We start from the raw sequence: 12,803 nt of genomic DNA, 5'->3' as shown, positions 1-12,803 counted from the left end.
TTTACTTCTTTCTGAATAGGTTTGAACAATTTTTTAAAAATAAAAAGTTTAAAAAATGAATCCCGGGCAAAACTTACAATTTTTGTTTACATAGGTTTTAAATATTATCTATTTTATTCAGATTTGTTAAATTGTGTCCCTAGAAAAGTATTAGTGTCGCCCATACAAGGCAGCACCTTACCATTACGAAACAAAGTTTGGAGAGGCAGGCTATCAACAACAAATATTTACTGGTGCCTACTACATGCCAGATATTATTTTAAATGTTGGGGATTTATCAGTGAATACAATAGGAAAAAATCTCTGCCCTTGTGATGTTTATATTCATGTAGATGGAGACAGGAAAAAAGTAAAAGAAGTAATAGCACATTAGAAAACAGCAAGTACAAAGAAGAAAATTAAAACAAGAGGGATAGGGAATGCAAGAGTGAGGACACTGCAAATTCCATGCCTTCATGGAAAAGTTAACAATTGAGCTAAGAGTTGATGGAGATAAGGGGCCAATCCACAGCAATCTTAGAGGAAGTGTTGAAATAAAAGGAAACATGTATAAACCCTCTACATCAGAAGCCCAGGACTCACACTGGCATGAGCAAGGGAAAGATGAAAGGTCAGAGAGCACAGTACAGGGCTAGGGTTACAGCTTGCTGGTCACTGGACTTCATGATTAGTGACATGAAAAGCTATTAGAGGGACTAGGTGGGCAATACTATGGATGACCAGATTTTTGGTATAAAAAGGTTCAAGGAACTCAAAAGCCAGGGTACTGGAGAGATTAACTATGTGCTTAATAAAGCCAAACAAAATCAGACAGGAGAATTGGAGACTGATGGTAAAACAAGAGCTAGTCTCTTTGAAGAAGAAGGAATAACTTGGACATCAGCAGACAACTACAATAATGACAAATACTGACGGCTCTGATGACATGCTTTGTAAGGAGATTGCAAGGAGAAAGGTCTAGAAAAAGCAATGAAGAACAAACCATCCTTTTTCCAGGTCTAATGCACCTGAAGAAAAGAAGGAAAGAAATCAGTAAATACTGGAGGTTACCGAGGAAGCATCAGGGTCTGCAGAGGAGAACTAAATATGAATTACAACCCTAGAACTTTGAAGGAAAGCTATATCAATGAGGTTCAGGTCTTACCAAGACTGGAAAAGCCAAGACTATTTCTGCAAGGAAGTAACACTTTTGCTAAAATGGAAAGAAAGAGTAGCAGACAACCAGGTACACTGGGAAAGGGAGACACATATAGGCAGGGGAAATAGTAAGTACAAAGGCTTAACAATGGGAAAAGCAGGCCAGTTGAGGATGCAAAAAGATGGGACCTTGTTGGACCTAGTAAGAGAGGGTGCATGTGGGAGAAAATAAGCCTAAAGCTAGAAGTCAATGATCTACCACGCTCATCCTCACAGACCAATACTCTTTATTCCAAAATCACAGCAGGTTATACAATACCAAAACTTCTTTATATCACAGCCCTCTGTAATTGTGGGTTGCACATCTAAGAGTTCAACTGACTACAGATCAAAAATTTCTGGAAAAGATGATTACTGAACATACACACTCTTTCTTGTCATCACTACTTAAACAATACAGTATAACTATTTACATAGCATTTACATGGTATCAGGTATAAGTAATCTAGAGACGACTTAAAGTAGAGTATATGGGTAGACATTAAATTACATTAGGGCTGGGGATTTAACTCAGTGGTTTCACTGCCTGCTTTGCAAGCACAAGATCCTGAGTTCAATCCCTGGTACCAAAAGAAAAAAATTACATTAAAATACTACGTATGCCTTTTACATAGGGGATTTGAACATTCAAGAGTTTGGTATCAGTGGGTCCTAGAAATAGATACAGAGGGATAAATGAATATTTGTTGTAAAGAAAAAAAAAAACACAATGTATGGAGTTGGATGTGGTGGTATATGGCTATAATCCAAACACTCTTGGAGGCTGAGGCACCAGGAAAGGTACTATAATGGCATGGCAAAGGCACAGAGAAATGGGAGCCAAGGTATTTCTAGGATATATGGGATAAATGAGCATGATTGCAGCACATGAGGTAGAAAGGGAAGGTTCCAGTCAGATTATGTAGAGCCTCAACTGTTACATTAAGAAATTCAGACTCAATTTTTTTGAAGATACTACCCAGGGCCTTCATACTGAGCTACACCCTCAGAACACTCCCCTGCCTCTCATTTTGAAATTTTATTTTGAGACAGAATCTCATTAAATCACTAAATTGCCCATACTAAGCTTGAACTTATGATCCTCCTGCCTCGGCCTCCCAGAGTGCTAGGGTTACAGACACGTATCACCATACTCAGCTTCAGACTTAATTTTATGGCAAAAACAGGCCACAGGTAAGTTATTCTCTATAGAGAAGAGATATAGAAATTCTTTGTGTGTGTGTGTGTGTGTGTGTGGTACTGGGGATCGAACTCAGGTCCTTGCACTTGCGAGGCAGGCATTGGAACCACTGAGCTAAATCCCCGGCCCAAGATACAGAAATTCTATCAGTTTACAAAATGGTGTTTAACACTGATCCACACACCCTGGAAACATAGGTAGTTAAACAGAAGTACTTGGGTTCTTTACAGATATGGTAGGGTCATATACAGTAAATATAACATATATGGTACCATTTATGACATACTTACTGTAGGTCATAGTACCACAGAATGCATACTAACTAAATGCAAGTGTAACAAAACACTCAAAGTAATTTTAGATTTGTAAAGCTGTAATTGGAACTATTCCAGAAAAGATACAAATGTGCCAGAGAAGATCAATAATGAGTTTCTTCTTTTTTATCATTAAAGCAATAATCTACTTTTAACAGTATTAATATAATACCAAAATCAACAGATTTTAAAAAAACTGTTCCCATGGGTTTATATTAACATATCGCCAGGATTTTGTTAAATCAATTTACCATTAAATATAAAATAATATATCTATATTATTCATCACCTTAATATGAGCAAATCTAGATGATCTCAATGTAAAATAACTTGATGCAAAAACACCTTGTCAATTACATAACAGATATGTAATAAAGTACTGCAATATGAAAATCAATTCAAATCTCAAGAATCTATACTATCAACATACATATAAGCATACATACATAAACACATATAAACATACATATATACATATAAACACATATATACGTATATATGTATATCATCAAGAATTATAAGTCTTGACTGACCCCTTGTGGTCAAATAATTTAAAACTAAACATCAGCAATATTTACCACCATCTTCAAAGTCATCTTCAGTTAACCACCAAGGCATAGTATCTTTCTTCTTTACTTCTTTAGGTTGTCTAGGTGTTTTATTTGACTTGTCAAAAGAATCATCTGAAAGCTAAATCAGACACAAATTACTAAATTATAAAATACAGTGCAAAGAATTCCAGATTTAGTATTTAAGAATAGTATTTCTCTATTAGTTCTTTCACCTTTCAGTTATCATATAAGATTTTCAACAATAATGTATACATTCATTATCTCTAGGCATAGGTGGCCAACTAACTTAAACATCAAGCATGTGTCTCTGAACACTGATTTCATATCCAGAATTAAAAGAGTAAACTAGAACAAAAGGAAAACTTGATCAAGATATTTGTTTAGGAAAAGAAACACAAGGGAAGGATACAATCGTATTTAGACACTGTCTAGGAATTAAGAAACAGGAGAGATTAAACAAAATTACCAAGAATCACGGCAGAAGAACACAGAATTGCAAGGCAAGGAAGAGTTGAATTTCAGTGGGTAGAGAGGATGATGGTGTTGACTACAGAAATTAGTGTTTTATAACAATGATTAATAAACTGTGATAAACTTGTATTTGTCATCTACCCATCTGGTCTAAATTTCACTACACTTCTAGATCCCCTACTCTTATCCCAATATTTTCCTCCCTTATTCTGTAAGGTGGCCTCTATCTTCATTCAGGAAATAAAGATCTCAGTAAAGTACTACACCACATGCCCTTACTTCACCTCTAAATTTACTTAAGGGACAATTCTTTCCCCCATTCCCAGTAGAATCTGTGGAGGTGTCACTTCACTTCTCCAGGTTATTCCTTGGTTATTCCATTTTATTTCTGTACCTTCACTCCCTTTTCTTAGATTAGTAACCTGCTCAGCACTGCAAATCCAGCACCTTGCATAGCTGTGGGCAAGTCTGGGGAATAAAAGAATACTCAAGTCTACTCTACTTTGAAAACAAAATACAACAGGATAAGTTTCTTATTCTTATTTCCCTTTTACTCTACCTATCAGTTCTCCTTTATATACCAATTTTTGAATAAACTGCTCAACCCCTTAAGATCTGGTTTCAACCAAATTGGCTTTCCTCCAGGTACCTACCTAAGGCCTCCTAAACACCACAAATAAAGGACTACTGTCAGTCATTTTCCTAGGTCACATCATGGAATTTGAATCTGGTGAGACTCTTGAAACTCTCTTTGGCTTCATCTGCATCACTCTCACTCAGTGACTCCTCAGCTCTGTGGCTTCTCCCAACCATCTGTTTTAATAGCTTTGGGCTCTTTTGCTCATTTCCTCAGCATGAGACTATTCTCTTGGTGGTTTTTTCATTCTCACTCTGCACACTTTTTTTCTAGGGACAATATACACATTTGTATATGCCCGATCTATGTCAGGATCTGCATTCAGGTTATCTTTACTACTAAAGCCTGTCTATATTCTACTATACCATATAGCCTCCAAACTAGGATATGGTTACCAGTAACTTCTAAGATGACAACACATACACACACACACACTCCTACCTGCCAAACAAAAAACTCTACCTCAGTAACCTGCAAAACTGTCCATGTTAAAATGTTCAAAAAGACCTCATTATCTTCACTGACAACTACTTAGGAAAAGAGGAGGGAAGAAAAAATATCATTTCATCTGAATTTGTTAGCTAGTTTGCATCATTTTCCACTTAAACTCTAAACATCACTATTACCTTAAAATGCTCCCTCTTTTGCTTTCCTCCCCCAATTTTTCCAGTTCATTTATCTATAACATAGGCACAGGACCACTAATCTTGCAGGACTATAGAAAGAGCAGAAAAAGAAATACAGTACCCACTTTATTTTCTCTTACATTGTAGGTGTTCTGACTTTGAAAACCTTTCACATTGCTTTCCAAATTACTACCATTAAAACAAAACAAACCAAAAAGTTGGTCCTCAGTAACAGTGTTAACAAGGATATGGACAAAGTAGAACCTGGCTGGTAGGAATATAAATAGCACAGCCACTCTAGAAAATACTCTGGTAGTTCCTCACAGGCTAAACACACAGTTACCATACAACCCAGCAATTCTACTCCCAGGTATAGAGAAACTAAAACATACATCCACACAAAATTTGTACATGATTATTCACAGCAGCATTATTCAAAACTGCCAAAAAGTAGAAAGATCCCCAATATCCACCAACTGGTAAGTGATAAACAAAATGTGGCATATACATACAGTAGCACGCTATTCCTCTAGAAAAAGAAATGAGGTACTAATACATGTTACAACATGGATGAACCCTGAAAACATTATGCTAAATAATATAAGCCAGACCCTAAAGGGCATATCCAGCATAATTTATTTCTATGAAATGTTCACAATAGGCAAATCTTTAGCGATGAATATTGTCTGAGGCTGAGGAACAGGAGAAATTGGGAATAACTGCCACAGACACAGGGTTTCTTTTTGAGGTGACAAAAATGTTCTAAAAATTGACTGTGGTGACATTGGTTTTATAACTGTAAAACCACTAAATCACACATTTTATTAATTTTGTTTTGTTTTGGTACCAGGGATTGAACTTAGGAGCTTATGCTTGTGAGGCAGGCACAGTGCTACTTAGCTAAATCCGTGGCCCCAAACACATATTTTAAATGAGTCAACAATATCTCAAAGCTAATTTTAAAAAGCTTATTAACCACTCTAAGAACAAGCACTTTCCTGAATGTTCTACAAGTCCCCTCCATCCATGTAAATATACAGAATGTGGCATAGCCCATTACTCATTCAGCAGATATTTAGCAAGCATCTTTTAGGTCCTGCATACTTGACAATGAGGTTAGCTATAATGTCATGGACCATATGTTCTTATAAAGTAGAAAATAGACCCACACAAGAAAAATAATGAATGGTGCTAAGTGCTATGAAAAGAATTAAATACATGGTATACTAAGAAGTGACTGGGTTACTTTTTACTGAGTTATCACAAAAAGCTTCTTTGAGGTATTGACATTTAAAGATCTTCACCAACCAAGTGAAGAATTAGTTAACATGACAACCCTGTTGGAGGGAACAGGCACTACACAGCCACTAAGAAGTAGTGGCGAACCTATGGCACATGTACTGCAGTGGGCTGTTTATCACTGAAAGATCTAAATGTTCACCACCACTGCCTTAAGGTGAAATGGTATGACAAGGGTGGGGGAAACAAGGCCACTGTAAATAAAGTGGACAAAGGGAAAGAGTGATATAAACCCTGTAAGGTAGACATGAGTAAAATTATAGTGGCCTTCATAAGGCAACATGAGGAGTTTGGATTTTATTCTACATGAGACAGGAAGACATATGGTTTTATATTGGGGATGAAGAGTGTCAGATGAAAAATGACAGCTCATCTGGCTGGATTGTGGTGAAGGCCACTGGTTGGGAATAGTTGCAGGAGGCCAGGTGAAATGATGGCATTCAATTAGAAGGTGGAGCAGCATTTGAAATGGAAGAGAACTAGATGAGACAAATTTACAATACTGCTTTTAAAAGACATAAACTTACCTCCTTCATAAACTGTTCAAATTCTTCATCCAGCTCCTCTTTAGAGTAATGAGCCATTGTCAATAATTTTAATTTCCCAAAGCAAACATTCTAAAGAATTTACAACACTGGAAACAGTAAAGGACAAAAGAAAAACATTTATAGAGGAACTCTATCACATCATAAAAACTGTCAAACTTTAGAAATTTCATTATACCTTAGTCTGCACGCACAATTATAACTAGTAAGCTGGTTTAAGAGATTCCTAATTCAATAAGCAAACTGATTTGAAAAAGCAGCTTGAAAAGTCTACCTTCTACTCAGGGTCCAGAATTACACTGTCATCTGTTAACATCTAGTTGGTAAAGGGTGGAATCTGCAATATTCACTAAACTTACATATATCTGCATGTTATTTAATACCTCTCAGACACAATCCAGGTCTTCAAAGAGAATCTCAGCAAACTGAAAGAACCACCATTTTTTTCTTGTAAAGACCAGTCAGTGCTCCCGGATTCGGCTAGTTATTTTCCAATCCTTGTTAATCCTTTTGCAAAATTCACTTCCAGATATAGACAATCAGATTTAACAGACTCAGTACTTAAAAGACTACTTTTATAGTATGCAAGTTAGCGCTATGGGGGTGGGAGCAAGGAAACGGAAGCCAACAAAAACAAGGCCCTGAACACTTTAAGTGGAATCCAGTGGTTTGCAACGCAAAGCTATCCTCTTCCCCCATAAAGAACCCAATTTCAGATCTGCCCTAGCTTCTGGATTTTAACTCCTTGAGGCTCCACAAACCCCAGCGTTCTTTTATGCTAGAGAGGAAGTCGGCCAGCTCCCCGGACCGTACTTTCCCTAACCTGCAGAACGATACCCCCTCCCTTTATCAGCATTTTGGATCAGGTCTGAGTGGCCGCGGTTAAAGTCTTGCCCAAAGCTTGATTAGAGGCGGAACCCATCAAAAGGGCTTCAGTTTGGCGGCGTCCTGGCTCCAGAAAGCGCGAATTTGGATGCTGGCAGGTAAACGAAGACGCATCTGCAGTGGAGTTCGGGCGGAGAGGGTAATGACCCGACAAATGAAAGCTTTAAGGCACAACCTTGGCTAAGGTATTTTAGAAGGCGAGCCAGCGTCCACGCCTGACCTACCTTTGCCTCTGAATCCCGCGCTTTCCCGAAGGTCCCCATGGGCCAGCGGTTGTCAGGGTAACAAACTTCGGCAGCTGAGCTCCAGAGTCACAGGACCCGGGATGGTCACGTGGCTAACGGGTACAACGGGGCAGCTATTGGTTTCCTTGGTCCATTAGAAGCGAAGATTGGAACCACCACCCTCAGGAAGATACCGTGGTCGTCAAGGCGTAGCTGCTTCGCCAGTTTGCGCTCCTTGGGTTTCTCTTTGTTGCTGAAAAAAGTGTGTGGCCGCGAACCGAGTCCTGAAGCGTCGCAACGCAGGCGTAACGTGAAGCCCAGCCCGTGGCTTCCTGGGAGTTGTAGTTTAGCTTCCTCAGGACTCGAACTGTATTTCCGCCCTTCCTCTCTCCTCCTACCAGTTTTACAACAGCCTTTATTTTTAAACGCTGTGTCTCCCAAGCGGAAGTTTTCAAGAATTTTATTGGATTTTCTTCACGTACAAAGCCCTGTGTGAGTATTGAGAGAGAAAAACACAAACTTGTTAGAACTGTGTTTTTAGAATAGGGACTCTTTCACCACCTAGTGGTCAAGAAATTGAAAATACACAAGCACTGAGACTTTACTGCATCTGTGGTTTCCCGCTAAAGTACGTTTCATTCCATGGTGACAATTTACAATTACTTTCTTGGATTTTTGTCACCTATTTACTTTCTTTTTAAAGAACACAACGTAACCTGGAATTTCAGAAGGCAGCAATTAGGGTAGTGGAAGTAAAGTCAACAAACGATTGAGGGATTTGCCGCTGTCAGGTATAATTCAAGATCCTAGCTCTAACTTGAGCTTTTTGTTTAACAAGTGTTTATTGAGATGTAAATGTCTACAAACCAGGACCTGTGCCCTACTGTAAAAAATAGGAGTAAAGATAAAGACATTTTTAGCTTCCACTTACTGAGCATTTGATGGGAGCTTCACACGCGTTATTTAACTTAATTATTGAAATTTAAAATAAATTCAATTGAATCTACATTTTTGTTGCTAGGATGTGTTAAATGAACAAAGCAGTCGTCGTAGCAGCCCTAATAGAATCTTTAGTCTAGTAGAACAGACGGACAAGTAGGCCAGAAAATTTGGAGGTACAATAGAAAAAATACCAACAATGTACCACGAACAAATTAAGTTTGGGATACTTTCTGCCTGTGGCACAATCAGATTTCAGTCTTACTCAGTATACTGTTATGCTATAAATTCGTGGCCACCAACATTGCCTGGGCATTCAACACAAGTAATTTTACTCTTTTTTACTAGCAAACTTACTCCTACTCTGTACAGAGTATTTTATATCCTTTCCACTCTCCTCAGACTTTGGAATGAACAACCTCTACCAACTGCTGAGACTTTTCTGATTTTATCACTGAGAGTCTGTAGTCACAGGAATCTTCTTGTTCCATGAAAACTAGGACAGTTGGTTCATTGTACCCTGTCCTTTTCTTTTTTGTCCCATCCCTTGACATCACACATCCACTGTGTGCAGATGGTCTTGCTTCATATCTTATTTTAAAAACAGGTCACACGAAGCTGGAATTTTGTCACTCTTTTGCCACTAAATCTATAAACTGTATCTGCATCTGCATTCATCCTAATTGATTACATGTTCCAGTAGAGGAAGTGTACTGTCTTCTAAGAAATCTATTTTCTTACATATGATCTGGAACCTTTACCTGTTCTTCTCAATGATCTTGTTCTGCTAGTAATTTCCTCTTCTTATATCTTCAGTCTCTGGCTGTGTGGATTTCTTCCAAACAGCATTCAAATATATTCTTGGATGCTTAATCTAAAATGCCACTTCCAAAATACTCTTCATTTTGTATTTCCCTGTAATTGAAATTAGTTTTATTTTCTTGTCTGCCAGTCTTTTTCTGGGGAATTATCTCCACTCCACTTTTTTCTTATTGGACTTTCTAATCCAGTTTCTACTCACACCAACCTACTAAACCCATTTTGTCAGAGATTCCAACTCTGACATATTGACCCTATAGCCCATAATTTTAAGAACTTCATGATGTTCTCATGATAAGCTATCTCTAGCTAAAATGTAAATGTAATGGTCAAGTAAATTAACTACTTCAGTAATTAAATCAATTATGTTACTTTGGATATGATAAAAAATTTCTACTTTGATAGTTCTTTATAATTTCTCATGTGTTTTGTGATTCCTGGAATAATATGAACTTGGATAGATATTTTATGTTTGTTCAGATCCCCAGTGAGGGGCTAGGGTGTGAGAAACGTCTTTATTACATTTTCTCATAGCACGGGGTACAGTGTAGGAACTTGGTCAACACTGACAACATAGACCTGCAGTGTCAAGTGGGATGTAAACACAGGTCATTTTGGGATTGAATTAATGAGGTGAACAGAATTGGATCCAGTTACACAGTTGTCCAATTTAACAAAATCTTGCTTCTTTACCTCTTTCTCAGATGTGGGGATTCTTTTTATTGATGTAGATAATTAGAATGACACTGAAGGAATTGTGTTATTCTGTTCATAAGAAAATTAAATTTAGTGGTTTATATAGTCTGGTTTGCATTTGTTATTGTTATTGTTTATTTTTTTCCCATTTGTCCATTTCCTGATTTCTTTTGTTTTAATTATTCTAAACTTAGTTCTTTTGCATATGAAACAGTGTTTAAAGATTTAGTCGATGTTACATTTTTTTTCTCAAGAAAAGGAACTATCCAAAATAGAATATCGAGAAATTATGCAGTCATCTTTATAAGGGTTTAAATGTTTCTGAAGTATAGGCACATGCTCTTTTCCTGGCTATGTAGAGCTGGCAATTTAGAATTGTAGCTCAAGGACATGAATGCTGATTAGTAACAGGTTATGAAATTGTTTTTAAAATAATTCTCCAGTAATCCAGTAAATGGACACTGGAGAAATGTCAGGAATTATAAAAATTTGGCTTTGCATCTAAATAAGATAATTAACAACATGGTTTTATATTTATTATTTAAATGAAAAAACACAAAAATTGATAAATAGGTCTTCATCCAATTAAAGAAAATGTATCTTTCTATGAAAGATCCTGTAAGAAGGGGGAAAGATAAGCTAAAAACAAGGAGAAAATATTTGCTAAAGTGCTACTGTATCAAACACATGAAGAACTCTCAAAACTCTATAGTAAAGACTAACTAAAAAAAATAATTAGAAAATGGTACAAAGATACAAACATTTCACCAAAGAAGATATGAAAAATGACAAACAAGCATATTCGGAAAATGTTCGACATCACTAGTCAATCAGAAGATGCAAATTAAAACAACAATTAAACACTACTGGATAAGTTTAGATATGAAAAAGTGCACAGGAAATCCTTATGTTAATGTAATAGTTCTATATCTTGATGTGGTAGCACTTTATTTTTTTATTTTTTTTCTTAAATTCTTTTATTGGTACATTGTAGGTATACAACACATTTACATTTCTCATTGGGAACTTGTACCTTTACATGATGCATCTTGGTTCTTCTTTTTTCCCCATTCCTAGCCCTCCCTTCACCCCCTCCACCCTTCCCTATTTACAAAGACTTTATTTCCATTTTTTCTGTTTCTCATCAATTTTGCTTTCCCTTCTTTCCTTTCCCCTGCCCCTCCCAATACCCCTACCCCTTTGGACCTTTTCTTCCTATTTTGCATTATCGATTATTCATTCTAATCATTGGTACATTTTAGGTATACAATATAATGACATTCATCATTGGAAATTTGCACCTTTACATAATCTCTCTTGGTTCTTATTTTTCACCCTTGCCAGCCCTCTTGTCAGCCCCTCCATTCCTCCCTATTTACAAAGATTTTGTTCCTGTTTTTCCATTTTCTCATATTAATTCCAATCCCTTCTTTCCTTTCCCCAAACCCTCCCACTTCCTTCCCCTTTGCCCCTTTTCTTCCTATTTCACATTACCTATTATACGTGTTAGTCCTTGTTTACACTTTCAGTTTCTGACATCAGAGAAACTATTCAGTATTTATACATGTGTGTCCTATTTATTTCACTTAAGAGTATCGCCTCAATGTGCATCCATTTAGCTATACATGTCTCTAATTTCTCATTTTTTATGATTGAGTAGTACTCCATTTTACTTTAAAACACCCCACATTTTCTTTATCCAGTTTTCAGTTGATGGGCATTTGGGCTGTTTCCAAGTTTTAGTTATCACAAACTGTGCTGCTATGAACATGCGTGCACATATATCACTGTGGTATGATTCTTTTAATTCTTTGGGGAGGATCCCCAGCAGGGCAATAGTGGGGTCAAATGGAACTTCCAGTCTAGTTCTTTGAGGTATCTCCATACTGATTTCCACAGTGGTTGCACTGGTCTACATTCCCACCAGCAGTGGAGCAGGGTTCATCTTTCCCCGCAGCCCCACCAGCATTTGTTATTGGTTGATTTCATGATAGCAGCCATTCTTTCTGGAGTGAGGTAGAATCTCAGCATTGTTTTCATTTGCATCTCTCTAATGACCACTGATGTTGAACATTTTTTCATGTATTTATTTGCTATTTCTACTTCTTTGCCTGAGAAATGTCTGCTCATTTCAGATGCCCATTTTCAGATTGGGTCTTTAAATTTGGGAGGGCTGATCTTTTTAAGTTCTTTATAGATTTGAGATAGTAGACCTTTATCTGAGGAAAAGCAGGTGAAGATTTTTTCCCACATTGTGGTTTGTCTCTTCACACTGCTGGTGATTTCTCTTGCTGTGGAGAAGCTTTTTAATAAGAAGAGATCCCACTTGTTGATTGTGCTAGCTCATGGGCAACTGAGGTTTTGTTCATAAAATCTTTTCCTATACCAGTGTCTTCAAG

At 37.1% G+C, this 12,803-nt stretch overlaps 1 protein-coding gene and 1 long non-coding RNA gene across 6 annotated transcripts in view; one reads left to right on the top strand and one right to left on the bottom strand.

Annotated features, from left to right (window-relative positions):
• Positions 1-8,257, bottom strand: part of Cep162 (centrosomal protein 162) — an 81,329-nt gene extending 73,072 nt beyond the window's left edge. For 2 of the 5 annotated variants that reach the window (XR_002388004.2, XM_004860250.3), the window contains exons 1-3: positions 7,951-8,257; positions 6,824-6,930; positions 3,270-3,381 (exon numbers count right to left, since the gene is read on the bottom strand). Coding sequence is in view for 4 of the 5 variants with exons in the window: in XM_004860250.3 (XP_004860307.2) it covers positions 3,270-3,381; positions 6,824-6,880 (169 nt within the window). In the remaining variant the exon portion in view is untranslated. The other 3 variants (XM_021240688.2, XM_021240689.2, XM_021240687.2) reach the window with 2 other exon arrangements.
• A 26-nt stretch (positions 8,258-8,283) lies between these two features.
• The window catches only part of LOC110344992 (uncharacterized), a 121,288-nt gene continuing 116,768 nt past the window's right edge, over positions 8,284-12,803 (top strand). Inside the window, exon 1 of the long non-coding RNA XR_015441559.1 lies at positions 8,284-8,442. This is a non-coding gene — a long non-coding RNA (uncharacterized LOC110344992). The remainder of the gene's footprint in view (positions 8,443-12,803) is intronic.

The sequence above is a fragment of the Heterocephalus glaber genome, unplaced genomic scaffold, assembly GCF_053883595.1.
Source record: "Heterocephalus glaber isolate CG9 unplaced genomic scaffold, H.glaber_assembly_v1.0 deba00001523, whole genome shotgun sequence".
In the NCBI taxonomy this organism is placed as follows: Eukaryota; Metazoa; Chordata; class Mammalia; order Rodentia; family Bathyergidae; genus Heterocephalus; species Heterocephalus glaber.
This window is presented reverse-complemented; position numbering and strand designations above follow the sequence as displayed.